The sequence below is a fragment of the Trachypithecus francoisi genome, unplaced genomic scaffold, assembly GCF_009764315.1.
Source record: "Trachypithecus francoisi isolate TF-2019V2 unplaced genomic scaffold, Tfra_2.0 Lachesis_group15, whole genome shotgun sequence".
Classification (NCBI taxonomy): domain Eukaryota; kingdom Metazoa; phylum Chordata; class Mammalia; order Primates; family Cercopithecidae; genus Trachypithecus; species Trachypithecus francoisi.
Window position 1 is genome coordinate 53,707,222 of NW_022681460.1, and position 26,915 is coordinate 53,734,136.

General features: G+C 38.5%; 1 protein-coding gene across 2 annotated transcripts in view; it reads left to right on the forward strand.

Annotated features, from left to right (window-relative positions):
• FIG4 (FIG4 phosphoinositide 5-phosphatase) overlaps positions 1-26,915 on the forward strand; it is a 135,531-nt gene that overhangs the window by 14,130 nt on the left and 94,486 nt on the right. For both annotated transcript variants that reach the window (XM_033234864.1, XM_033234863.1), the window contains exons 2-4: positions 9,283-9,381; positions 10,647-10,770; positions 22,150-22,306. In XM_033234864.1, coding sequence (XP_033090755.1) covers positions 9,283-9,381; positions 10,647-10,770; positions 22,150-22,306 — 380 coding nt within the window. The remainder of the gene's footprint in view (positions 1-9,282; positions 9,382-10,646; positions 10,771-22,149; positions 22,307-26,915) is intronic.

Consider the following 26,915-nt stretch of genomic DNA (forward strand, 5'->3'; position numbering starts at 1 on the left):
TAACTGGCTCCAGGTGAGGTCGCTATTCTCTGCACAAAACATTTTTAGGATTCTTAGACTATTTGAGAAGAGAGAGAATGCGGATAGTTATAGTGCTCCCCATTTCTTTCCCTCCACTCTAATCTATGTCCAGATTCTGTGGGTTTTAGCCTTTGTCTGATTCATGGATTCTTTGGAAGAATCTGGATATGGGAGGTACAGATCTGCCTTCCTAAGTGTGTGTTTCAAAGTCCAGTAATGCATTTGCCAATGAGCGTGTCAGGATTTATATCTGTTTTTAAAATCACAGACTGCCAAAGTATAATCCCATTTGCAATTAATCTTTAGGTTTCGTAGGATTTATTAAAATTCTGTACAACAAACCCCTGTGACACAAGTTTATCTATGTAGCAAACCTTCACATATACATACCCCCAAACCTAAAATAAAAGTTAAAATTAAAAAATAAAATTCTAGGGAATTTCATTTAGGGATTTTACCTCTTTTAAACCTAGGATGTGCCTCCTTACCGAGTGGTTGACTTAAGAGCCATTTTTCTATGTGCTTACCCAGAAAAGATGGGTTAGTGTAAATGTCTTAGAAAATTACCCAGCAAATGAAATGATTACTCTGTGGTACATAGCTGTTCTTTCACCTAACACTTAGCCAGTGCCTGAGGTACCATATTGTGCTACTAGACTAGGGAATTAAAATCCAGAGGTTAAGGAGTTAGCCCCAGTGTCCTGAGGTGCTTATAGTAGGGGACAGACAAGCCCCAAACAATTTTAGACAAGACTTTCAGAAGTAAATACTATGTTTAGATAGAAACAAAAGTGCTTTGGGGAGAACAGGTGATGAGTAGGGACTGGTGCAGGTGGACATGGATGGTTCACTGGCCCTGTCTTGGCTCAGTGCACAAAGTCCTATTTAGAGGTTCTTCAAGGCCAAACTCAGCATCAGGACTACACCAGCCTGCTCTGACCATCCCCAGATAAGTCAAGTGCCCTTCCTGTGTTCTCATGGCATCTAGTTCATACCTCTGTTATAGCATGCTATTCATGGTTGTCAGTTTGCATGCTTTTCCCTCCTGAGGACATAGACTGATTACTAACAGATTGGTGCATTCTCCCATCGTGGGTCCATTGTGGTCTTGAACATGCTTTCCTCCCTTTGGGCTAACTCTCTGTTTTCCTCTGGCGTTTGTCTTTTTCCTCAAATACAATGGCATAGTCTCACTGACTTCTTACAAAGTGAAGGAAAGAAAAGGAACTAACACTTATTGAGTGGCTTCATTGTGCTGACCGCTGTAGTCACTGTGTTAGGTGCTTTGTGAACGAACATTTGCTCGCTTATTCTTGTGCCTGTAACAAACATGCCAGGCTTCTTCCCTTTTCAGGTCTTCGCACTTGCTGTTTCCTCTCCTAGAAGCCATTTTTAAGTCCTTAAGAAGGGCTCCCTGTTCTGCTAACAAGCACATAGAGTTTGCAAACCATTCTTCTTAGGTGAATGTTGTTAGATTGGTTACCCCCTCTCCTCTCAGTGGTGGGTAGGGTGTCAGGGACAGGAATTAGCTGAAGCCTGGCTGAGATTCTTTGACTTCCTTTCTCTTTCTGTTTGCTTGTCTAACTGTGCCCCCAGTACATCGAATCCTGTCACTGGTTGTCCCAACTTAGTGTACTAATTTTTATTATAATTTCTTTATTTCTACCTCATTATAACTCATAGTGTCATCTAAACTGTACCTCTCCTAGGAGATGCGGGATTGAATTTCTTGACTAGCTTTCCTCTTGAGATCAGGCTAACCCATCATTTTTAACATGTTATGTTTTGCTCTTCATAACCTATCAGTAAATCAGAACTTTATAAACATATATCACACACATATATATACTTAATAGTAAAAATTCCATCTATTTCTACAGATTTAAAGTTAAAACAGTATATCCAAGTGTTCATGTTCTAATATACAGTAGTATCTTACCTTTTAAAGTGTTATCCATTCTTGAAGGTTCAATTCTAGACCCAACTCGTCTGACATTTTTCTCATCTATAGTCTCATCTATCCATTCTTGAAGGTTCAATTCTAGACCCATCTCATCAGACGAGTTTTTCTCAACTCGTCTGACATTTTTCTCATCACATTAATCTTTCCTGCACTGATTTACTGATTTCCTATGGTCTACATGCTTCTTTTTTTTTTTTTTTTTTTTTTTTTAGATGGCGTCTGCTGCCGTGCAGTGGTGCTTCATTTTGGCCTTTAATATCGAAAGACTTATTTGTTATTTAGTTGCTTTGTGTATCTACACCTTATATGTCCAATAGTAAATGGCACAATGTGAGTTGATTGTGGCAGTGTTTTCTCAATTTTTGCAATGTTTAAAAAGTGTCACTTTTTAAAGGACTTTTTGAAGCAAAATATCTGTTTTTGCTAATGAAGTTGTACTTATTTTTTAGATATAATTTTAGAATAATTCATTTCAGTTTTTCTTAAAAGCATTTTCATTTAAATACAATATTTTTCTATATTTTGATTATTCTTTTCATTCTCAGTATTCTTTTTTTTACTTTTAAGTTTGGGGTACACGTGCAGGTTTGTTATGTAGGTAAACCTGTGTCATGGGGTTTGTTGTACAGATTATTTTGTCACGCAGGTATTAAGCCTAGTACTCATTAGTTATTTTTCCTGATCCTCTCCCTCCTCCCACCCTTTACCCTCCAAAAGACCCCGGTGTCTGTTGCTTCCCTCTGTGTGTCCATGTACTTGTAAGTGAGAACATGCAGTATTTGGTTTTTTGTTTTTGCATTCGTTTGCCAAGGATAATGTCCTCCAGCTCCACCCATGTTCACGCAAAGGACTTTTTTATGGCTGCATAGTATTCCATGATATATATGTACCACGTTTTCTTTATCCAGTCTATCACTGATGGGTATTTAGGTTGAATCCATGTCTTTGCTATTGTGAATAGTACTATAGTGAACATACAAGTGCATGTGTCTTTATAATAGAACGACTTCTATTCCTTTGGGTGTATACCCAGTAATGGGATTGCTGGGCCGAATGATATTTCTGTCTTTAGGTCTTAGAGGAATTGCCACACTGTCTTCCACAATGGTTCAACTAATATACACTCCCACCAACGGTGTATAAGTGTTCCTTTTTCTCTGAAACCTTTCCAGCATCTGTTGTTTTTTGACTTTTTAGTAATAGCCATTCTGACTGGTGTGAGGTGGTCTTTCATTGTGGTTTTGATTTGCATTTCTCTAATAATCAGTGATGCAGAGCTTTTTTTCCATATTATTTTTGGCTGCATGTATGTCTTCTTTTAAAAAGTGTCTCTTCATGTGCTTTGCCAATTTTTTCATGGTTTTTTTTTTTTGTAAATTTGTTTAAGTCCCTCACAGATGCTGGATACTAGATCTTTGTCAGATGTATAGTTTGCAAAAATTTTCTCCTATTCTGTAAGCTGTCTGTTTAGTCTCTTGAGAGTTTGTTTTGCTGTGCAGAAGCTCTTTAGTTTAATTAGATCCCATTTGTCATTTTTTGCTTTTGCTGCAATAGCTTTTGGATCTTCATTATGAAATCTTTGCCTGTGCCTATGTCCTGAATGGTATTGCCTATATTATCTTCCAGAGTTTTTATACTTTTGAGTTTTACATTTAAGACATTAATCCATCTTGAGTTAATTTTTGTATGTGGTGTAAGGAAGGAGTCCGGTTTCAGTCTTCTGCATATGGCTAACCAGTTCTCCCAGAATCACTTATTGAATAGGAATTCTTTCCCCATTACTTGTTTCAGTAAGGTTTGTCAAAGACTAGATAGTTGTAAACATGTGGCCTTATTTCTGGGTTCTCTATTCTGTTCTATTGGTCTGTGTATCTGTTTTTGTACCAGTACCATGCTGTTTTGGTTTCTGTAGCCCTGTAGTATAGTTTGAAGTTGGGTAGCATAATGCCTCCAGCTTTGTTCTTATTGCTGAGGATTGTGTTGGCTATTTGGGCTCTTTATTAGTTCCATATGAATTTTAAGATAGTTTTTTCTAGTTCTGTGAAAAATGTCAGTGGTAGTTTAATAGGAATAACATCAAATCTGTAAATTGCTTTGGGCAGTATGGCCATTTTCACAATATTGATTCTTCCTATCCGTGAACATGGAATGTTTTTCCGTTTATTTGTGTCATCTCTGATTTCTTTGAGCAGTGGTCTGTAGTTCTTGTAGAGATCTTTCACCTCCATAGTTAGCTGTATTCCTAGGTGTTTTATTCTTTTTTGTGACAATTGTGAATGGGAGTTTGTTCCTGATTTGGCTCTCAGTTTGACTGTTGGTTGGTGTATAGGAATGCTAGTGATTTTTGCACGTTGATTTTGTGTTCTTAGACTTTACTGAAGTTGTTTATCAGCTTAAGAACCTTTGGGCTGAGACTATTGGGTTTTCTAGAAATAGAATCATGTTATCTGCAAAAAGGGATAGTTTGACTTCTTCTCTTGCTATTTGGATACCTTTTATTTCTTTCTCTTGCCTGATTGCCCTGACCAGAACTTGCAATACTATGTTGAATAGGAGTGTTGAGAGAAGACATCCTTGTTTTGTGCCAGTTTTCAAGGGGAATGCTTCCAGTTGTTGCCCATTTGGTATGATGTTGGCTGTGGGTTTGTCATATATTGTTTTTATTATTTTGAGGTATGTTCCTTCAATACCTAGTTTATTGAGTTTTTAACATGAATGGATATTGAATTTTATTGAAAGCATCTGCATCTATTGAGATAATCGTGTGATTTTTGTCTTTAGTCCTGTTTATATGGCGAGTCACATTTATTGATTTGCATACGTTGAACCAACCTTGCATCCCAGGGATAAAGCCTACTTTATCATAGTGGATATGCTTTTTGATGTGCTGCTGGATTCAATTTGCCAGTATTTTGTGGAGGATTTTTGCATTGGTGTACATCAAGTATATTGGCCTGAAGTTTTCTTTTTTTGTTGTATCTCGGCCAGGTTTTGGTATCAGAATGATGCTGGCCTCATAGAATGAGTTAGGGAGGAGCCCCTCCGCCTCAGTTTTTTGAGAATAGTTTCAGTAGAAATGGTACTAGTTCTTCTTTGTACGTCTTCTAGAATTCAGCTTGGAATCCGTCTGGACCTGGGTTTTTTGTTTTTTGTTTTTTGTTTTTTTCTTGTAGGCTAATTACTGCCTCAATTTCAGAGCTCATTACTGGTCTGTTCAGGGATTGAGTTTCTTCCTGGTTCAGTCATGGGACAGTGTATGTGTCTAGGAATTTATCCATTTCTTCTAGATTTTCTAGTGTATGTGAATAGAGGTGTTCATACTATTGTCTGATGGTTGTTAGTATTTCTGTGGAGTCAGCGTTAATATCCCCCTTGTTGCTTCTGATTGTGTTTGTTTGAATCTTCTCTCTTTTCTTTACTAGTCTAGCTTCCAGTCTATATATTTTATTAGTTGAAAAAAAAAAACAAAAAACAGCTGCTAGATTCGTTGACCTTTTGAACAGTTTTTTGTGTCTCAGTCTCCTTCAGTTCAGCTCTGATTTGGAGTATCCTTGTTCATTTTGTCTTGATGATCTGTCTACTATTGTCAGTGTGGTGTTAAAGTTTCCCACTATTAGTGTGTGGGAGTCTAAGTCTCTTTGAAGGTCTCTAAAAGCTTGCTTTATTAATCTGAGTGTTCCTGTGTTGGCTGCATATATATATGAGTTGTATCTTCTTGTTGAATTGAACCCTTTACCATTATGTAATGCCCTTCTTTGTCTTTTTTTAAAAATCTTTGTTGGTTTACAGTCTGTTTAGTCAGACACTAGAATTGCAACCCCTGCTTTTTTCTGTTTCCTGTTTGCTTGATAGATTTTACTTTGTCCCTTTATTTTGAGCCTATGTGTTTTATTGCATGTAAGATGGGTCTCTTGAAGACAGCATACTTATGGGTCTTAGTCCTTTATCCAGTTTGCCACTGTGTGCTTTTTAAATGGGGTATTTAGTCCATTTGCATTCAAGGTTAGAATTGGTATGTGTGAACCTATCATCAGGATGTTAGCTGGTCATTTTGCAGACTTGTTTATGTGGTTGCTTTATAGTGTCACTGGTCTGTGTACTTGAGTATGTTTTTGTAGTTGGCTGGGAATGGCCTTTCCTTTCCATATTTAGTGCTTCCTTCAGGAGCTCTTGCAAGGCAGTTCTGGTGGTAACACATTCCCACAGCATGTTTATCTGAAAAGGAGGTTATTTCTCCTTTGCTTGTGAAGCTTAGTTTGGCTGCATATGAAATTCTGGGTTGGAAATTATTTTCTTCAAGAACGTGAATATTGGCCCCCAATCTTTTCTGGCTTTTAGGGTTTCAGCTGAGAGGTCTACTGTTAGTCCGATGGACTTCCCTTTTTAGGTCACCTGACCTTTCTCTTTAGCTGCCTTTAACATTGTTTCTTTCGTTTGACCTTGGAGAATATGATGATAATGTGCCTTGGGGATGATCTTCTAGTGAAGTATCTGACTGGGGTTCTCTGCATTTCTTTAATTTCAATGTTGGCTTCTTTAGATAGGTTGGGGAATTTCTCATGGATGATATCCGGAAACATGTTTTCCAAGTTGGTTCCATTCTCTTTCTGGTATACCAGTGAGTTATAGAGTCAGTCTCTTTACATAATCCCATGTTACTCAGAGTGTTTGTTCACACCTCTTCATTCTTTTTTTCTCCATTCTTGTCTTATTTCAGAAAGCCAGTCTTCAAGCTCTGAGATTCTTTCCTCTGCTTGGTCTGTTCTGCTGTTAGTACTTGTGACTGCATTATGAAATTCTTGTAGTATATTTTTCAGCGCTGTCAGGTCAGTTATGTTCTTCTCTATGCTGGCTATTTTGTCTGTCATGTTTTATCATGATTTTTAGCTTCCTTGGATTGGGTTTTAACATACTCCTGTAGTTCAATGAACTTCATTTCTATTCCTATTCTGAATTCTATTTCTGTCATGTCAGCCATCTCAGCCAGGTTCAGAACCCTTGCTGGAGAATAGTGCAGAAATAGTGCAGTTCTTTGGAGGAAAAAAGGCACTTCTGGCTTTTTGAGTTGTCAGAGTTCTTGCGCTGGTTCTTTCTCATCTTTGTGGGCTAATGTTTCTTCAGTCTTTGAAGCTGTTGACCTTTGTATGGCTTTTTTTTCCTTTTATCCTATTTGATGACCTTAAGGGTTCGATTGTGGGATAAGGTGGATTCAGTTGACAGGTTTTGTTTCTGGAAGATTATAGGGGGCCAATATTCAGCTGCCAACTCCTGGACTGTGTGCTCTAATTCTGGAATACTTGCATTGGGCTCTGACTTTGTTCTCTGGCTCCTTGAGGTTAGGTATCCAATGCGCTGAGGGTGCCAACTTTGATGGGTGGTGTCAGCCAAAGCATTTCATGGTGTGGTGGTAGTGGGATCTTTTCTCATTCACATGTGCCAGTGTCAGCGAAAGCATGGTGGCTGCAACAGGGTGCCAGCAGGTGCCTTCCTCCATGTGGGCATTCACAGCAGCAGCAGAGGCAGCATGGCTCAGGAGGTGGGGGAGGCCTTGCTGGTGTGCATGTAGTCATCATGGTGATCCTGTTAGCACAGGTGCAGGGCACTGGTAGATGCAGGTCTATATACACTCTCTGTGTGCTGAAGGCAATTGTGGTCACTGAGGGTTGGGGAGGGTCCACTGGTCTCTGTGCCTAGTTTCACTCCCATGGCAGCATTGGCACAGGGGTGGGATGAGGATGGGGCAGGCTGGTTCTGTGCCCACCAAGGCTCCAGCTGCAATGGCAGTGCAGCTGAAGGAGGGAGGTGGATTGCACTCCCAAGTGCAGCAGTGGCAGGAAAGGGTAGACGTGCACACATGCACTGGTAGGGCAAGGAAGACAAAACCCGTCCGCGCACACACATGTTGGCAAAGTGACGTTGTAAGTGGTGGTGAGCCTGGGGGAAGCTGCAGTGGAGGGAGGGAGAGCATAGGCTGCTGGGTGGCCATGGGGGCCACCCCACTAGAGCTCTTCACCAGTCAGGTACCAGTCTACCAGCACAGGGGCTCTGATGCAGGCCCCCAGGGCACCTGAGGCTGCCCTGCAAGCAGGACTGGGGCCCTGGGAGAGAAGTCAGCAGACCAAAGGGTTCTCCGGTCGACTGTCCAGTCCGATGGGCAAGGGCGCCCTTCAGAGTTCAGGTCTGACAGTTCCCCTAGGGCTAAAGTCTCCTATGGGAACAAGTCAACCCTAGCGGGATGAGTGTGCCTGGCTGGGCTCCATTACAAAGGCTCCCATACCAAACCCTTTGGGCTCTGCATCAGCCAGCGTGTTGCCCCTACCACTTCTCTAGGCAGCTTTCCCTGCCAACTCAAGTGTCTGTGGTGGTCAGGGAGTCTCCTTCTGTCAGGATTCCAGAGGCCTTGGCGAGAGTAAGTTTCTCCTCACCAGTTCAACTCACCCATTCCCCCAGAGTCACTGGGGGCCAGGAACGAATGCCGGTGCATGGTGGTCCCATGCAGCGTTCCCAACTTCCTCCGTCTTCAGCCCAGCTTCTGTGTCTTCCCGCCACCACTCTCAGTGCCTTCTTCCCTCTGCAGATCTGTTAGGAGTGCTCCGGTTGTCCGATCCCCTCCGTGGCAGCTGTTCTGCCCGGCTGCCTCTAGGCAGCCATCTTGCCCAGCACCCCTCCAGTGTTTATTTAATAAGACTAATGTGATTGTGTTTAGTCGGAATGCTCCAAGGAACTGTTTTAGGAAAGAAAGAATAATAATAATTTCTTGTAGCTTATCTATAAAAGGTCATTTGGGAAGGACAACCATTTTAATCATTTACGGGACTCTGGGGTAGATTTTATAGTTGCTATATTAAAGACATTATCAGACATTTATGAAAATTTGTAAGTAGTTTTTTGATAAGCTGTCAGTACTTTAGTAGCTATAATTGTCTAAGCATTCCTAATTATATGTTGAGCTTTAGAATTTTTACCTGAGCTGCTTCCTGGTAAAGCTTAAACATCAGCCTCCAATCAGTTAGATTAATCTCTAAATTTATGACAATTGAATTCATCTGACCTGGTTACTGGGCACATTTCAGACATCAGACTGATCTTTATCATGAAACCACTAGGAATATTTTAATTTTAAAATTGACCTTTTGGAGTCAGCTTTCCTTTAATCTGCCGGTTATACATAACAGAAATATTTCTTTAAAAAGTAACTTGACTTTATTAATGTATTTAATTTCAAAAACTGAAGTGGTATAAAATGTGTATAGGGCAAAATGCCTTGATAAACTAATGACATTCCTTTTTATTTATAGAGATACTTCCTAGTTGGGAGCAATAATGCAGAAACGAAATATCGTGTCTTGAAGATTGATAGAACAGAACCAAAAGATTTGGTCATAATTGATGACAGGGTAAGTATCCTCCAAACCTGACTGCAAAAAAACTTTCATACCTGTTGTTTAAAGGATATGAAATATCCTTACAGTTTTTAGTGATATATTATTTTTATCATAAATCTAAAGGTTTCAGTTATTTTTCTTGGTTGGCTAGAATTTGAATCTCCAATCTGATTTCTAGAAATCACTGGTGTCAAGAAGTATGCCAGAATTATACTTTGCCCCTCGTTTTGACTTGTTTTCAAAAACACACTCTTAGGGTAAGATAATGAGTATTGTTTCTTAAAGAGCAGACATTTTAAGGATTCAATGTAACTTAATATTGCATCTGCCAAAGAGATGATCTATTGTGGCTCTTTAATATCAAGCTACTTGAAGTCAGGGAAGACTTCTATGCTACAGACTTTATTTTGCTCCTAAAAATCAGCTCTAGGACCTTTTCTGACGATTTGCTATACACTAAGGAAATGTTAAGCTGTTCTTATCTAGAAGTTAGATTATCCAGAGTCAAGAATACAGAGGCTGGAATTCAGGTGGCACAAAAACCTGAAGCTGTTAGTCAAAAGTGAAATACTATATGGTGGTTTGAACAGTTAAGTTTAACTTTTTCACACAAAAGAACTTAAGTTACATTTTGTATTGAAATTCCTGTTGGTGAATATTTCTGAATCCATAAAGATTCCTGGTTTCTCAAATATGTAGTAACTACAGTTTGGAATCCATTTTCACTAAGCTACTTGTAACAAAACTATTTTCTGTGTTGTAATAATATTAGATAAATTCTTTCTATGATTTCCCATGCTACTCCTGGGGTCCATTCTGCCCCCACCTATCTGAACATTTTAAACAATATAATGTAATGGTTCTTGGCTTTATTTGGAGATGGGAGCAATTAGTCACGGAGCCCTTTGAAATGCTAAGAAAATCTGTGGGCCTTCTCATAAAGATGCACATTTACTCAGAATTTTACATATAGTTTTAAGGGATTCATGGACTGTTGAAATTTACCTGTAGATCCCTTAAATCTCTGCATCTCTGGTTTAGAATATAAGGTTTGGACAGTTTTTTTTAGTATAGCAGCATGATCCAATAACCAACCTTAATTGCTAATGTTAGAGAAACTGTTAGCTTCTTAAAATTGTAGCTTACTTGTGTACTATTGTATACTTCTGTATGAAATAGCTGATGATGCTTGTAGGTAACTTTTAACTTTCAGGCACAAATAATAAATAATCTACAGTCTAAGCACAACCTTACAGAGTAAATGTGCTTATTTTTAGCATGTCTATACTCAACAAGAAGTAAGGGAACTTCTTGGCCGCTTGGATCTTGGAAATAGAACAAAGATGGGACAGAAGGGATCCTCGGGCTTATTTCGAGCGGTTTCAGCATTTGGTGTTGTGGGTAAGAAATCTGCCCCCTTCTTAACAATCTTTTGTTTTTTGTTTTTGTTTTCTCTACATAGACTACTTAAAGGAGTTTATAAGGCTATAAAGCTTTAAAATTATAATTACCTGTAGCTTTGGTTATTTAAAACTTTATTATCCATCCATCAGATAACAAACAGCACTTCTATAGCATCTGCTTATGCACTTAGCACTGCTTAGTTTTATTTAGGATACAAACAAATATAGAAATGTTTTTGGCCTTTGAGGAGGTTGCTGTCTGGCTCGTTGGTGAATGAAAAAGTGACAATTAGCTTGGACTGTAAACATCCACCCTGCCATTCATCAGCTGGAGTAACAAATCACATAAAACTGGATTTGAAGGCCAGGCACGGTGGCTCAAGCCTGTAATCCCAGCACTTTGGGAGGCCGAGATGGGTGGATCACGAGGTCAGGAGATCGAGACCATCCTGGCTAACACGGTGAAACCCCGTCTCTACTAAAAATACAAAAAAAACTAGCCGGGCGAGGTGGCGGGCGCCTGTAGTCCAAGCTACTCAGGAGGCTGAGGCAGGAGAATGGCGTAAACCTGGGAGGCGGAGCTTGCAGTGAGCTGAGATCCGGCCACTGCACTCCAGTCCGGGCAACAGAGCGAGACTCCGCCTCAAAAAAAATAAAAAATAAAAAAAAAAAATAAAATAAAATAAAATAAAACTGGATTTGAAATTAATAGGAATTTCTCCTAAGGTTAATCTATAGTTATAAAATGCCATAATCCCCTTCTTTGGATGACAGCTTTTTTTTTTTTTTTTTTAAACTCACTGAGAAACTTTGGTTTCTAAAATCACAGACCATCAGAAACTCCACTGTTTGAAATTGTGTTAGTAAGATAAAACATCCCACATTTACTTGGACAACCCAAATCACTGTGACACAGAGAAGCTGCTTTGGTTTACCAACTCAGGTGCAGAGCTTCAGATACGAGGTTTCTGAATGCAGTAGTCCATAGTTATGATGATTCTGTTGTTTTCAATGAAACAGGACCCTTGGTCTACTTCATAGTCCAAATGTGATATTGATCTCTTTAAGTATCACCTTGCTTTGGTTTGAGCCTCTTCATTTAAATTTTACCTAAGCTCCACCTTTCCCCCAATTCGTTAATAACTTGTTTAGCAAGATAGTCCATGGTTTCTCTGATATGCATTGTCCCTCCTTGTGGTGTATCAATAAATCTGTCTTTAGTGTACTATGGGTTTGTCCCTGATTGATCTGTGGCAGAGGACAAAATCCAGTGTACATAAAACAACTAAGATTATAAGTAAGAGCCAAGCTGTGTAGCATGAATTCGTTGGTGTTGGAGATCACAGAAGAGGTAAATGACTTGGACCTGGAATGGCCAGGAAAGATTTCCCATAGTAGATGAGACTTGAGCTGTACCTTGAAGGAGGAACAAGGTATGGATAAATGCAGAGAAGAAAAGAGGGAACTCCAGTAAGGGTGATAGCAGAGGGACATTCATGAAGGTACCCACAGGTGCTGGGAATGCTAGGGAGTAGTCAGGCAAGGCCAGATTGCTTCGGGCTTTGAAAGCCAAAGCAGGGGGCTATTGTATTTTAGCATCACTGCTGCCAACACCTTATTTTGAGTCTTTTTGTCTATAAACACTTAGGAAATTATCTCTGTGTTTCTTAAACCTACTGGATTGTATGTAATATTAAGTGGTTATATTGGTTCGTTCTCGCATTGCTATAAAGAAATACCTGAGACTGGGTAATTTATAAAGAAAAGAGGCTTAATTGGCTCATGGTTCTGTAGGCTGTACAGGAAGCATAGCAGCTTCTGCTTCCAGGAGGCCCCAGGAAACTTACAATTATGTCAGAAGGCGAAGGTACAGCAGGTGTGTCTTACATGCCTGGAGCTTAATTAAGGAAGGGTGAGGGAGGTGCCACACACTTTCAAGCAACATTTTTAAGCAACTAGATCTCATGAGAACGCTGTATCACGAGAATAGCATCAAAAGGGTGGTTGTAAACTTCATGAAGGATCCACCCCCAGGAGCCAGGTACCTCCAAACAGGCCCCACCTCCAACAATGGAGAATTACAATGGAACATGAAGTTTGTGTGAAGACACAAATGCAAACCATATCAGTGGTTTCTATAGATATTAGCAAAATTAATATGGACTTGACTACACTGTATGTTTTCAGATTCTTATTTTGGGTCTTCTGATTAGCACTTTCTATTTTGCTACTCTATGTCTATGAAAACTTTGATTATATTGTGCCATCCTTGGAGTTTGCTTTTCTAAGATTGCTCTCATTGCTCTTCATACATAATCTCTTTAGGCTCTTTTTGTGTGTTAGGTGGCTGCTGGGGAAGGTAAAGAGTAGTATAACGTGACTGGTTTCTTCTCCTCAGGCCTAGCCCCTTTTCTATGCCTTCTGCTCAGTCTTGAGAAGGCCCTTGAGGTTACATGTTGAAAGAATGAGTGTTTGTGGGAGTATGTCTGTATGTGTCATGTGAGTTCATGTGTTTAAATGCCATAAATGCCAATATGTTAAATTCCACTTTCAGTCCTGCTTATATTTTAATTTAAGAAAAAAATACTATAAATAAAATGTGTTTTAAATATGGTAGACTCTAATTTAAATAATAGTTACATAATAGTTTAAGCTTGTTCCCTTAATGTTGATACTTTATTACAACTTTTTTTTTTTTTTTTTTTGAGACAGAGCCTTGCTGTGTCACCCAGGCTGGAATGCAGTGGCATGATCTTGGCTAACTGCAACCTCCGCTTCCTGAGTTCAAGCCATTCTCGTGCCTCAGCCTCCCGAGTAGCTGGGATTACCAGTGCGCACCACCATGCCAAGCTGATTATTGCATTTTTTTGTAGAGATGGAGTTTCGCCATGTTGGCCAGGCTGATCTCAAGCTCCTGGCCTCAAGCAATCTGCCTGTCTCAGCCTCCCAAAGTGCTGGGATTGCTGATGTGAGTCACTGCGCCTGGCCACAGCTTTTTTGATAGGCATTTCCTAAGTATATACTGTTGAATGCCTTATTGGCCAGATTTTATTATTCAAAATTGAAGTTTTCTTGATGATTAAATGTAATGAAGTGAAAATCACTTATTGAACTGTGTGGGTTTTGTTTTGTGTGTTTGTGTCTGTGTGTGTGTGGTTTTTTTTTTTTTGTTTTTTTTTTTTTTTGAGACAGGACCTCGCTCTATCACCTAGGCTGGAGTCCAGTGGCGAATAATAGCTCACTGCAATCTCTACCTCCTGGTCTCAAGTGATCTACCTGCTTCAGGCTCCTGAGTAGCTGGGACTACAGGCATATGCCACCATGCCCAGCTAATTTTTTTTCTTTTCTTTTTTTTTTAAGAGGTGGGGATCTCACTGTGTTTTCCAGGCTAGCCTCAAACTGCTGGGCACAAGCAATCCTCCTGCCTTGGCCTCCCAAAGTGTTAGGCTCACAGGCATAAGCCACTGTGCTCAGCCTGAACTGTGTTTAAAGATAGCTGTCGTTGGATATTCCAGAGTTGTATTGGGCTGTTTGACTTTACGTTAAATGGCCTCTAGACTGCTGGACTGTTTTTTTCTTGTGATGCTTCGGTCACCTTTTATTGTTCTTGACATGTTTGCTTTTAGCATATTCTTTGCCTCATTTTTAATCTATTGATAACCAAGCTTGTAAAACTAGAACTTTCCTTTGAATCAATTGATAACCAAGTTTGTAACCAGATGTTTACTTTGCACAGAAGTTTTGATTAGTAAACTCTGGGTGAGGGCTGAAGGTGTCTCCATGTTTCTTTTAAAGGTGACATTCTTAGCTATATCTGTTGACCTTAGAGCCCTTTTAGCTTTGAGACTGTGCATGTATGGTGAAGTCACCATAAGGTTAACCTGCAAGTAAAGTAGGACAGTAATGTACTGGTAAACATTTGGTATTTTATGGAAATGTGCCTTATGTATCCTACTTCAGTCATGTAAAGTTAAGAATCAGTGAAAAGTAAACAGGGAGTAATAAAAGTCTATGATTTTTCTAGTACAAGCTTAGAAATGTACTGAATGCTGAAATTATTAACACAAAATACTTTGAAAAATGTGTAGTCTAGTTGTCAAAATAATACATTTGTGAAATGACTAGAATGGTTGTGTTCTATTCTGTGGCTAAAATACTTTCTTCACTAACTTTTTGAACATGCTGAATCTGTGGAAAATATTTTTGTTGGAATGTTTTGGATTGTTGTCATGGTTTATTTAGTACACATGTCATGAGAATCTGGAACAATACTTCTCTACGATCTGTAATAAAGGACGATTTTTCTCCCCCTCCCTCACATATATCACATGTTGCAGACCAACACCACATGTGACTTAAAACACGAGTTTAGTACTATCCAAACTGGTATATGCCCTGTGTGAGGGCAGGTTCATTGATCATGCACACAGATGTTGTGGGACAATCTAAATTGTACTAAAGTTTCTAAATCCTTCTTTTCAATTTGTTTACTTATATTTTCATAGGCCAGGTCTGAAAGCTCATGGACCAGCACTGGTCCCTAGGTCATATTTTGAATATTACTGACCTAGAGGATTTTCCTTGCTATAAACGGATTAATCCAGTCCTGTAGCTGCCTGGCCAATTCCTGATCTGTTCCTTTGTTATTTGACAGCCAGCAGGAAGTTTGGGAAACCACTGGATGGGATCGTGAGCATCCATCACTAAGTTGTTTTATGTGGTCCTAGGACACATGAATGGAATGACCTGTAGCCCATACTACTCAGTTTTGTTATCATCCCAGCTCCTTTTCATAATAGCCCTTAGGTACGTGTCCTTTTTCTGCCACTGTCATCTGTCAGACGACACTCTTCTAAGCCTCTAGTATGTTGAAAGGGAGTGGCAAAATAAGAAGTGTCAATACTGTAGACTGTGATGGACTAAGCTATTATTTAAAACAACACCGTTACAAATAGACTGCAGATCCAAGATAACAGTGAAAACACCAACAAAGTGTGAGTCTCAGACTAGTTAGGGGGCAGTATGATTTGATAGTAGAGATGTCACTTTGGTTCCAGAGAGCTGTCTTGTACAAAGGCACTGGGTGCCTTGTGGGGGGTTTTCGTCCTTCTCTGCTGGAGTGCTGTTCTCACTGGAGGCTTTCAAGATGATAGCTGGCTGGCATGGTGACCCCCCAAACAGGATATTACATTATTCCCTGTTAGTGGGCTGATGAGGGTCCTCTCCAGCCACCAGAAGTGCATACTACCCCATTCTCTCATGTTGTCCTTTTTAATATATTTTGCTTGGCATCCCTCTCAAATGACACAGCCTTTTTTGTTTTGGAGAGAGAGAAATCACTTTTGCATGATGACCGTCATCTTGTCTTCTGGAAAGTACTCAGTGAAATTGGTCTGGGGTCAGAAGTACATAGAATGAAGATGAAGAAACTTGTTCTGGTGTTCATCATGTTAGAGGAATGAACAGTTTGGATAGCACTAAACTCATGTTTTAAGGGATGAACAGGCTGATTCTTGGTGGATGTCTATGCCAAACTGAAGCCTTTAATTGTTGAGAGTCATTTCTAATTGGTAGTAAAAAGGAAGTGGAAAATAATCTCATTTATAATATACTGAAGCCATTTGTGCCAGAAGAAGAGTGTCTCTTGTGAAGTATATTTACTTTCCCTTACACAAATTATAAAGGGAAGTGTAGAATGATATAAATAGCCTGGAGCTAAAAACATAAAATTAAAATTCAATTGGAATGCAGGTTGAGAGAAATTATTATTAGTAAGAAATTTTATCTAAAAAATAAATATACAGCAAGAATAAAAGGAAAACTAATTTATCTTGTAAATATTTATTATTTAATCCCAATTACATTCCATTTTTCAGTTTGTGTGTGTGTGTGCTGCTTCTGAAATGCTTACTTTTGTAAGTTTTATATTTCTGAAAGGATGACTACTTCCTAAGTTGCTGTTAATGAGGTTGTCATCAGCTTTTTTCTTCTTTCCCATTCTGTGCCCTTCAACTTTAGTGAGGTCATTTTTGGCTAGTCTCTAACCTTTTTTAAAAAACACTTTGTGTTCTGTGGATTTCTAAAATATAAATATTTTCCATTATTTTAATAGCATTTTTTTCTCAGTAGCATGGCCAATAAGATTCTTGAGGCATCTTTCCATTATTGATTTCAACTCATTCATGTTAATGTATTCAATTAGTAGTTCTTTTTTCATCAGCTGACAATAACAAGACATAGATCATAAGTATTTGCCAATTCTGGAGCAAAAATTCAGAGCACCAGTATCTTAGCTTAGACTTCATAGACTATAACACTCAGAGAGACACACACACATAACACACACACAGAGAGAGAATGTATGTGTAAGAAAGTTAGTTTTGAAAGATAACTAGATAGGATATATGTGTGTGTGTATATATATATATACACACACTATATATATATATTCTTCTGGATATATGTGTGTATATATGTATTATGTATATTATATATACATATTATATATTATTGGAACTAGAACTTACATATATAAAAGTTCTTTATGTCATCCCTCTTCATTCTGGCTTTCATTGCTTCTGATGAGAAGACAGCTGTATATGACTGTTTCTAGCTTGCCCTATGAGCCAGTGAGCTGGGCAGGGATGGGACCTTGTGTTCTTGGCCTGACATGCCTGGAGTAGAGCCTCCACCCTGTGAGTCGGTGCTCGGTTGAAGGAAGGAGCCCGGACCTTAGCCACGCTTGCCTGGAATAGAGCTTTTACAACAGAGTTGGTGGGGATGAGAAAACCTGGTGGCCTACCCATCCTGAGCAGAAATTGTGGTCCTAGACTGGGAGCTGGAGAGAAAGGAAGGAGCCCTGTCTTCTTGGCTGCATCTGCCCAGAGTAGATATTCTGTCACACTGAACTGGGAGGCAATGTGGAAGGGGAGCAGGCCGTGATCCAAATGCCCCAGACTTGCTGTTCTTACCAAGATTCAGTAGATTTTCTTGGATAAATGTTTCTCCACTTTCTGTATGCCCTTTGGGCAGTTTCCAGAAACTTTTAATGTTTTCCTTTGTTTTTATTATTTTTACTAGTTATGGTTGTTTTCCTAGGAAAGAGTCTGCTGAGCTCCTTGCATTGCTATTTCAGAAGTGTCCCCTCTTCCCCACCACCAAGAAAGTTAGTTTTAACTCCCAAAGCAAAGTTCAGGGAACCTGAAAGTTTTTGACCAAGATTGTATGGCAACTAGTGTGTTGCTGAGAATATAATGCTGCTGAACATTAATGTATATGGCTCTTTCTTTAGTCACCAGTATAGAACCTCTATGTTCTAATGATCTGACATGAAATATAACTCTATTTATAACTCTCCAATATTCTTTTAAAAATGAAACTATCGTCATTTACATTAGGTATATCTCCTAATGCTAACAAACCTGCATGTTGTGCACATGTACCCTAGAACTTGATGAAAAAAAAAGAACAACTAAACTATCAGAAATGATACTTGTGGAAGATTGCATGAAGGATATGTAATTTACTTGATGTATTGTTTTCTTTGCCCAACCTATTCACTTTCCAGGGAACTGGAACCATGTCCCCCAGCCACATCTAGGCCACCTAGTTATCATATAAAATGGCTTCCAATGCTGCATGATTCTGTTCTTTGGCCATAGTTGATTGGTCCTGGGCTGGACACCTGACCCAGGTTGGGTGAATCCAAGTTCTTTCCCAGGAATTCTGAAATTGAACGTGATAAAAATGTCCTTTTCTTTCCAGTGAAGGTTTTAGATGGAAAGCCCAGAGCTGTCAGCAGTTGTGTTTCCTACTACGTGATCCAGAGAAGTGGAGGAGCCTGGTCTATGGAGAGAGAGAAGAATGGAGTAGATGTTCAGAGACACATCTGACTAGGCTTTTCCTGAGTCCCAGTCACTCTGTTTCCCATGTGTGGCATGCATCACTTCAGGATCCTTAATATAAATTCCTTTTTTAGTTTAAGCTGGCTCAAATCGGTTTTTGACATTAATTATTAAGAGTCCATAAAGTTTGTTCTTTTGGGCAATATTTCCCAAAATATGTTCCTCAGAACTTATATCCATTGGTTTTTGTTGTTGTTGTTGTTGTTGTTGTTTTGAGACGGAGTCTCGCTCTGTCGCCCAGGCTGGAGTGCAGTGGCCGGATCTCAGCTCACTGCAAGCTCCGCCTCCCGGGTTTACGCCATTCTCCTGCCTCAGCCTCCCCAGTAGCTGGGACTACAGGCGCCGCCACCTCGCCCGGCTAGTTTTTTTTGTATGTTTTTTAGTAGAGACGGGGTTTCACCGTGTTAGCCAGGATGGTCTCGATCTCCTGACCTGGTGATCCGCCCGTCTGGGCCTCCCAAAGTGCTGGGATTACAGGCTTGAGCCACCGCGCCCAGCCTGTTGTTGTTGTTTTAAGGCAGGGGGCGGGAGGAGGTTCCATGAACAAAGGAATCTGGAAAGGCACTTGGTTTTTATCTCCCATCAAGATTCACAGTGTACTTCAGCACAGTACTGTAAGGTTCTCAGGAGTTTTAAGTTTCTTAGTCCAGTATTATTTGCTCACTGCCACTCCTCTCCCCCCAGGATTCCATTAACTAGTATTTCATGGAGAACACATTTGGGGAACTGTTACCAGAGATACTTAGATTTTTATCTTCAAATGAAATTAGACCTCCATTCAGCTGTGTGCCTTGCTGCATTCTTTTAGTTTGTAAAGAATGACATTTATTGAATTGTGCCTTGGCATATGAAACAGCATTGAGAAATGTGTCCTTGACATTGCTGGAGAATTCTCCTGAGGTTGTTCTCTACAGCACATACATTTTTGTGAGGATTCACTCTGGAATTGTCTCCCAGTTCTTGGAACTACTGTAGCTTCTCCAAATAGTGGTTTGGTTTTTATCTTTCAGCCACCGTGCATGGTATAATTGGATGTGTGTTCCTCTTTGCATTATCTATTAGAAAATGGAGAGCCAAATGTGGGGAATAGTACATAGGATCTTAAGATTCATTCTTATGTACAACTTTTATTCTTGGACTAATCTTACTATGTTTTTAAACATTATTTCCTTTACTGTAATTTCTTCTTCATTTTTATAATCTGTGTGTATTTAATTTTGGTAAAAAACAGAATTTGCCATCGCAATCATTTTTAAGTGCACAGTACAGCAGTGTTAACTATATGCATCTTGTGCAATAGATCTGGAGAATTTTTTCATCTGTGCAAAACTAAAGCTCTGTACCCATGGAACAACAACTCCTCTTAATCTTATATCCATTTTTGCTTAAGGCACCTCTGTCCTATTTGCAGTGAGACTAAAAGGAATGAATGAATTAAATTGTTTAGAGTAATTTTTTTTTTTTTTTTTTACTTTAAATTCTGGGATACATATGCAGAATGTGCAGGTTTCTTACATAGGTATACATGTACTATGGTGGTTTGCTGTACCTATCAACCCACCATCTAGGTTTTAAGCCCCGCATGCATCAGGTATTTGTCCTAATGCTCTTCCTCCCCTTGCTCCCATCCCCCGACAGGCCCTGGTGTGTGATGTTCCCCTCCCTGTGTCTATGTGTTCTTGTTGTTCAGTTCCCACTTATGAGTGAGAACATGTGGTATTTGGCTTTCTGTTCCTGTGTTAGTTTGCTGAGAATGATGGTTTCCTGCTTCATCCATGTCCTTGCAAAGGACATGAACTCATTCTTTTTTATGGCTGCATAGTATTCCATGGTGTGTATGTGCCACATTTTCTTTTTCCAGTCTATCATTGATGAACATTTGGGTTGATTCCAAGTTTTTGCTGTTGTAAATGGTGCTGCAGTAAACATATGTGTGCATGCATCTTTATAGTAGGATGATTTATAATCCTTTGGGTTTATACCCAGTAATGGGATTGCTGGGTCAAATGGTATTTCTGGTTCTAGGTTCTTGAGGAATCACCACACTGTCTTCCACAATGGTTGAACTAATTTACACTCCCACCAGCAGTGTAAAAGCGTTTCTGTTTCTCTGCATCCTCTCCAGCATCTGTTGTTTCCTAACTTTTAAATGATCGCCATTCTAACTGGTGTGAGATGGTATCTCATTGTGGTTTTGATTTGCATTTCTTTGATGACAAGTGATGATGAGCTTTTTTTCATGTATTTGTGGTCGCATAAATGTCTTCTTTTGAGAAGTGCCTTTTCATATCCTTTGCCCACTTTTTGATGGGGTTGTTTTTTTCTTGTAAATTTAAGTTCCTTGTAGATTCTGAATATTAGCCCTTTGTGGGATGGATAGATTGTAACAATTTTCTCCCATTCTGTAGGTTGCCTGTTCACTCTGATGATAGTTTCTTTTGCTGTGCAGAAACTCCTTAGTTTAATTAGATCCCATTTGTCAATTTTGGCTTTTGTTGCCATTACTTTTGGTGTTTTTAGACATGAAGTCTTTGTCCATGCCTATGTCTTGAGTAGTATTGCCTATGTTTTCTTCTAGGGTTTTTATGGTCTTAGGTTTTACATTTAAGTCTTTAATCCATCTTGAGTTAATTTTTGTGTAAGGTGTAAGGAAGGGGTCCAGTTTCATTTTTCTGCATATAGCTAGCCAGTTTTCCTAGCACCATTTATTAAATAGGGAATCTTTTCCCCATTGCTTGTTTTTGTCAGGTTGGTCAAAAATCAGATGGTTGTAGATGTGTGGTATTATTTCTGAGGGCTCTATTCTGTTCCATTGGTCTATATATTTGTTTTGGTACCAGTACCATGCTGTTTTGGTTACTGTAGCCTTGTAGTATAGTTTGAAGTCAGATAGTGTGATGCCTCCAGCTTTGTTCTTTTTGCTTAGGATTGTCTTGGTGTCTTGGCTATACGGGCTCTTTTTTTGGTTCCATGTGAAATTTAAAGTAGTTTTTTCTAATTCTGCAAAGAAAGTCAATGGTAGCTTGATGGGAATAGCATTGAATCTATAAATTACTTTGGGCAGTATGGCCATTTTCACAATATTGATTCTTCTTATCCATGAGCATAGAATGTTTTTTAATTTGTTTGTGTCCTCTCTTATTTCCTTGAGCAGTGGTTTGTAGTTCTCCTTGAAGAGGTCTTTCACATCCCTTGTAAGTTGTATTCCTAGGTATTTTATTCTCCTCGTAGCAATTGTGAATGGGAGATCACTCATGATTTGGCTTTGTTTAGAGTAATATTTTTAAGTGAGATAAGTGTCAGTATAGATATTCTTAGAGAATAATTCTAAGACACCTGAAAATGTGTATGGCTGTAAATCATAGAAATAATAAAGTGAGAAATGTATTGAAGGTCTTAAGCCTTTTAAATAGGCATCTAAAAGCCATTACTAAGTTTATAAAGCGTCTTTCTCTTTCTTTTTTGTTGCATAGGTTTTGTCAGGTTCTTAGAAGGTTATTATATTGTGTTAATAACTAAAAGGAGGAAGATGGCGGATATTGGAGGTCATACAATCTATAAGGTCGAAGATACAAATATGATCTATATACCTAATGATTCTGTACGGGTTACTCATCCTGATGAAGCTAGGTATGTATGGTGGTAACTCCCTTTTTTTTTTTTATTTTTTTATTTTTTGGAGACAGGGTCTTGCCCTGTTGCCTAGGCTGGAAGTCATGGTCATAACTTGCTATAGCCTTGGCCTCTCAGGCTCAAGTACTTTTTTTTAATGTCGTAGATCAGGTAGAAAATAAAATTAGTTTAGATACTATAAATTTATGTAAAAAGATCAAATGTTGGCTCAGAATTTTACAACTTTTGTTCAAGAGCTGTTAAAAACCTCCATTATAGCAATTGGCAAGAATCAGCAATAGCTACTAACACTATTAGGTGAGAGGTTGTTATCGAGGAACAGAATAATCACATAGTCCCAACATTTTAAACTCCATGGATCTCTTTGTTATTTACAAAGAGGAGTAAGTATTTTTATGATGAAAAAAATGGCAGATATTCTTATCCAAAAAATTAAACTTCTCATCACCAATAGTGAGACAAAACTGACATTGTTTGACTCTCAATGGGAAAGACACAGTTTACCTTAGTAGTTAAATATTGTTAAAAATATTTAACTTGAATCTAAGCATGGGGAATAATCAGATATATACATACCGCTAGACTTTCTGCAAGATAACTGGCCTAGATTCTTAAAAGAATGTTAAAGTCATCAAAGACAAAAAACAGAGGACTGTTGTAGATTTTAAAACAGACATGACAACCAAATGCAGATTTTGGTCGGATCCTGGGTTAAAAGTGCCTGTACTTGTACACACATCCTCACACAAAGATCTAAAGGGCTTTATTTGGACAGTTTGTATGTGGACTACATACTCGTGATCTTGAATCAATATTTAAATTTGGAGTATAATAATGGTTTGTGGTTACTGAGGAGATTGTCCTTGTTTTTAATAGGCACATGCTAAAATATTTAGGAGTGAAGTGTCATGATGTCTGCTACTTACTGTCAAGTGGTTTAGAAAAATAAAATGTATATTTAAAGAGAGATAATGTTTGTGTATGAGTTTAAGGAGAGAGCTCTAAAAGTGAATTCAGAAGAAGGGCATATTGGTGTTACTTGTACTTCCCCCCTGCCCCCCAAGTTTTTCTGTATATCTGAAATGTTCAAAAGTTTTGGAGGAATTATTGAAACCTTGGAAATGTGGGAAAAGCTATTAACAAATTGATAAAATTGTAAAGGTTGAATTGATTTAATATTATGAAGATTAAAATGGAACAAAGAAATATTTATAAGTTTTTAGGATAGGTAACAGTTTAGATTTTAATTATATCCTGTACTTTTATAGTGTTCCAGTACATGAACCAAAATTTAAAGGTGATGTGGCCCTGTTGCTTGAGACCATCTTAGACAGTGGTTTTCTGGGCCCTTGTGATGCTGCTTTTGATGATGATTTGGAAGGGGGGTTATTAGAAAATAATTGGTTTCAGATGGGAATAAGTACAGTTTATCAGACAAAGTAGACTTTTGCCTTGCACTAACTGAAAAAAGTTATATCCCATACAGCTTATAGGAAGGCCTGTATAGTGTATTGACTAAAAGTGAATCAGAATGACCAGAGCATGCAAATCCAGGGATAGGAAAAGTTCAAGAAGTAATGTTATTTATAGGTCTCATCTTTATGATACTTTAGCCAAGAATAGCAATACAAATTATGTTATTGTATATAGTGATTTGGATCTCTTTAAAGAATAAAATTATGAGTAATAACATGTAGTAAATGGACTTACTCAGAATAAGATACAATTATATTAATAGTTTTTTATAGGTAAACTGAAGTAATATTACTAAATAGGAAAAACTTTTAATACTTATAAGACTATGTTATCCAATAGTGCATCTAAGCAAAAATAATTGGTAAAATATTTGGAAATAAAATATAGTACTGTTAAACATTTCATACATAATATTTATCTCTGTAATGCATGATTGTTATCAATGTTAGAAAATGTACTAGAGCAGTTCACCACATTAAAATATTGCTGAAAAAATTATCTTCTTAATGTTTGCAGAATATATATTTGACAAAATTCAATACTCAGTGTGATAAAATGTTTTAGCAAGCTAGCAATATAAGCAGATTTTCTTAATCTGGTAAATGATACCTATTAAAAACTATATCCAAAATTGTTCTTAGAAGTGAAACTTTAAAATCATTACTTTTTTTTTTTTTTTTTTTTTGAGACGGAGTCTGCTCTGTCGCCCAGGCTGGAGTGCAGTGGCCAGATCTCAGCTCACTGCAAGCTCCGCCTCCCGGGTTTACGCCATTCTCCTGCCTCAGCCTCCCTAGTAGCTAGGACTACAGGCGCCCGCCACCTCGCCCGGCTAGCTTTTTGTATTTTTTTTAGTAGAGACGGGGTTTCACCGTGTTAGCCAGGATGGTCTCGATCTCCTGACCTCGTGATCCGCCCGTCTCGGCCTCCCAAAGTGCTGGGATTACAGGCTTGAGCCACCGCGCCCGGCCAAAATCATTACTTTTAATCAAGGTAGGAACAATACGGAGATATCTGCCGTCACTACTAACATTCAGCCTCATATTGAAGGCCCTAGGCAGTGCCACAAGACTAGAAAAATAAGCCACAAAACTTGAAAAGAAAAATTAATGCCATTATGCAAACAACATCATTTTCTACTTGGAAAGTTTGAGAATATCTACAAATTCTCGAAACTGATGAAAGAGTTCAGTAAGGTAAGAAAAGATGGCTGGGCATGGTGGCTCATGCCTGTAATCCCAGCATTTTGGAAGGCTGAGGTGGGAGGGTTGAGCCCAGGAGGTTGAGGCTGCAATGAGCCATGTTTGTGCCACTGTACTCCAGCCTGGGTGACAGAGTGAGACCCTGCCTCAAAAAAAAAAAAAAAAAAAAAAAATTAAAAGAAGAAAAAAGAAAAGATCAACATGTAAGACATATAAGGACCAGTAATATTTCTACACACTAGCAATAATGAACTAGAAAATTTATAAGGTACCTGCCAATAAATATAATAAAAGCCATACAAAACCTTATGGAAAAGACTTAAAACGTTATTAAAATATTTTTAAAATCTCTTAATTAATTGGAGAGATGTCCCTTTTTCATGGATGAGGTTTGATGTCTTAAAGATGTTAGTTTTCTCCAAAATTAATTTATATATATATTTTTTCTTGAGACAAGGTCTCACTCTTACCCAGGCTAGAGTGCAGTGGTGCAATCTTGGCTCACTGCAGCTTTGAACTCCTGGGCTCAAGTGGTCCTCCCACCTCAGCCTCCCCAGTACCTGGGACTACGGACACATGCCACCACACCTGACTAATTTTTGTATTTTTGGCAGAAATAGGGTCTTTCTATGTTGACCAGACAGGTTTTGAACTCCTGGGCTCAAACACTCCTTCCACCTTGGCCTCCCAAAGTGCTGGGATTACAGACATGGGCCTGGCCAATTTTTAGATTTAATGTAACATTAATCCAGATTCCAAGAGGATGTTTTGAGAATGGAACTTGACATGATTTTAAAAGTCATATGGAAAAGCAAATATCTAAGCATGGTCCAGACAATTTAAACAAGAAAAACAAGAAGGGATAAAGTCAACAAGATGGTAAGACCTATAGTAATTAAGATAATCAGGTAGTAAGCTATAGTAAATAAGACTGCCAAGTATTGGTGGAGGAATTGATGGGGGTCAATGAACAGTGTTGAGAAAGCCTAGAAAAAGATCCATTTTATGTGGCAAACTGGAATATGATAGAGTGAGCATTACAAGTCATTAGGGGGAAAGATGGGATAAATAGTGTTGGTTTTCCAACTGGACAAAAATGAAATTTGATTACATTCTCTGATAATATTCAGGAAGCAATTCCAGAAGTACGAAGATAATTTTAAGAAAATAAAGGTAAATATTTTTATAATCCTGGTATGGAAAAGGATTTTACAAACAAAATACAAATGGATAAACCATAAGGCAAACAATGCTATATTTGATACTATAAATATTCAAAATGTATTTAGACAAATTTTAGGAAACAAGCAGCAGTCTGAAAGTAGATATTTGTAACATAACGATGATTATTATTTAGAATGTGGGAAGAAATTCTACAAATCAGTGAGAAAAAATAAGCAACTTAACTGAAAAATGGTTAAAAGGAACAGGCAGCTCACAGTGGAGATTCTGAACCTTACCTAGTAGTTTGGGAAATGCAAATTAAAAAGGTACCTTCTTATTCTCATTAGTCAGTTCGGGAATAATCAAGAGTATCTGCTGTCATCAAATGTTAGGAGAGATGTGGGAAATGAGTTGTATACTATGAGTTGGAGTGATATTTTAACCACTTAGAAGAACATTTTGGCAATTCCAGCGAAATTGAAAATGCACGTTATCTGCAGTGCACAGTGGTTCTTGTTTCCACGTATGTGCCCTAGAGAAACTGTTATACATGTGTATGGGAAAACATGCATGGATGCTCTTGGCGGCATTGTATCTTATAGTGGAGAACTAGAAAGAACCTAGTGGTCTATCAGCAGACAATGATAAAGTGTGTCAAGTGTAGTTGGCTTTCCTTATCCGTGGGTTCCACATCTGTGAATTCAACCAACCACAGCTTGAAAATACTTGAAAAAAATTGTATCTGTACTGAACATGTACAGACTTTT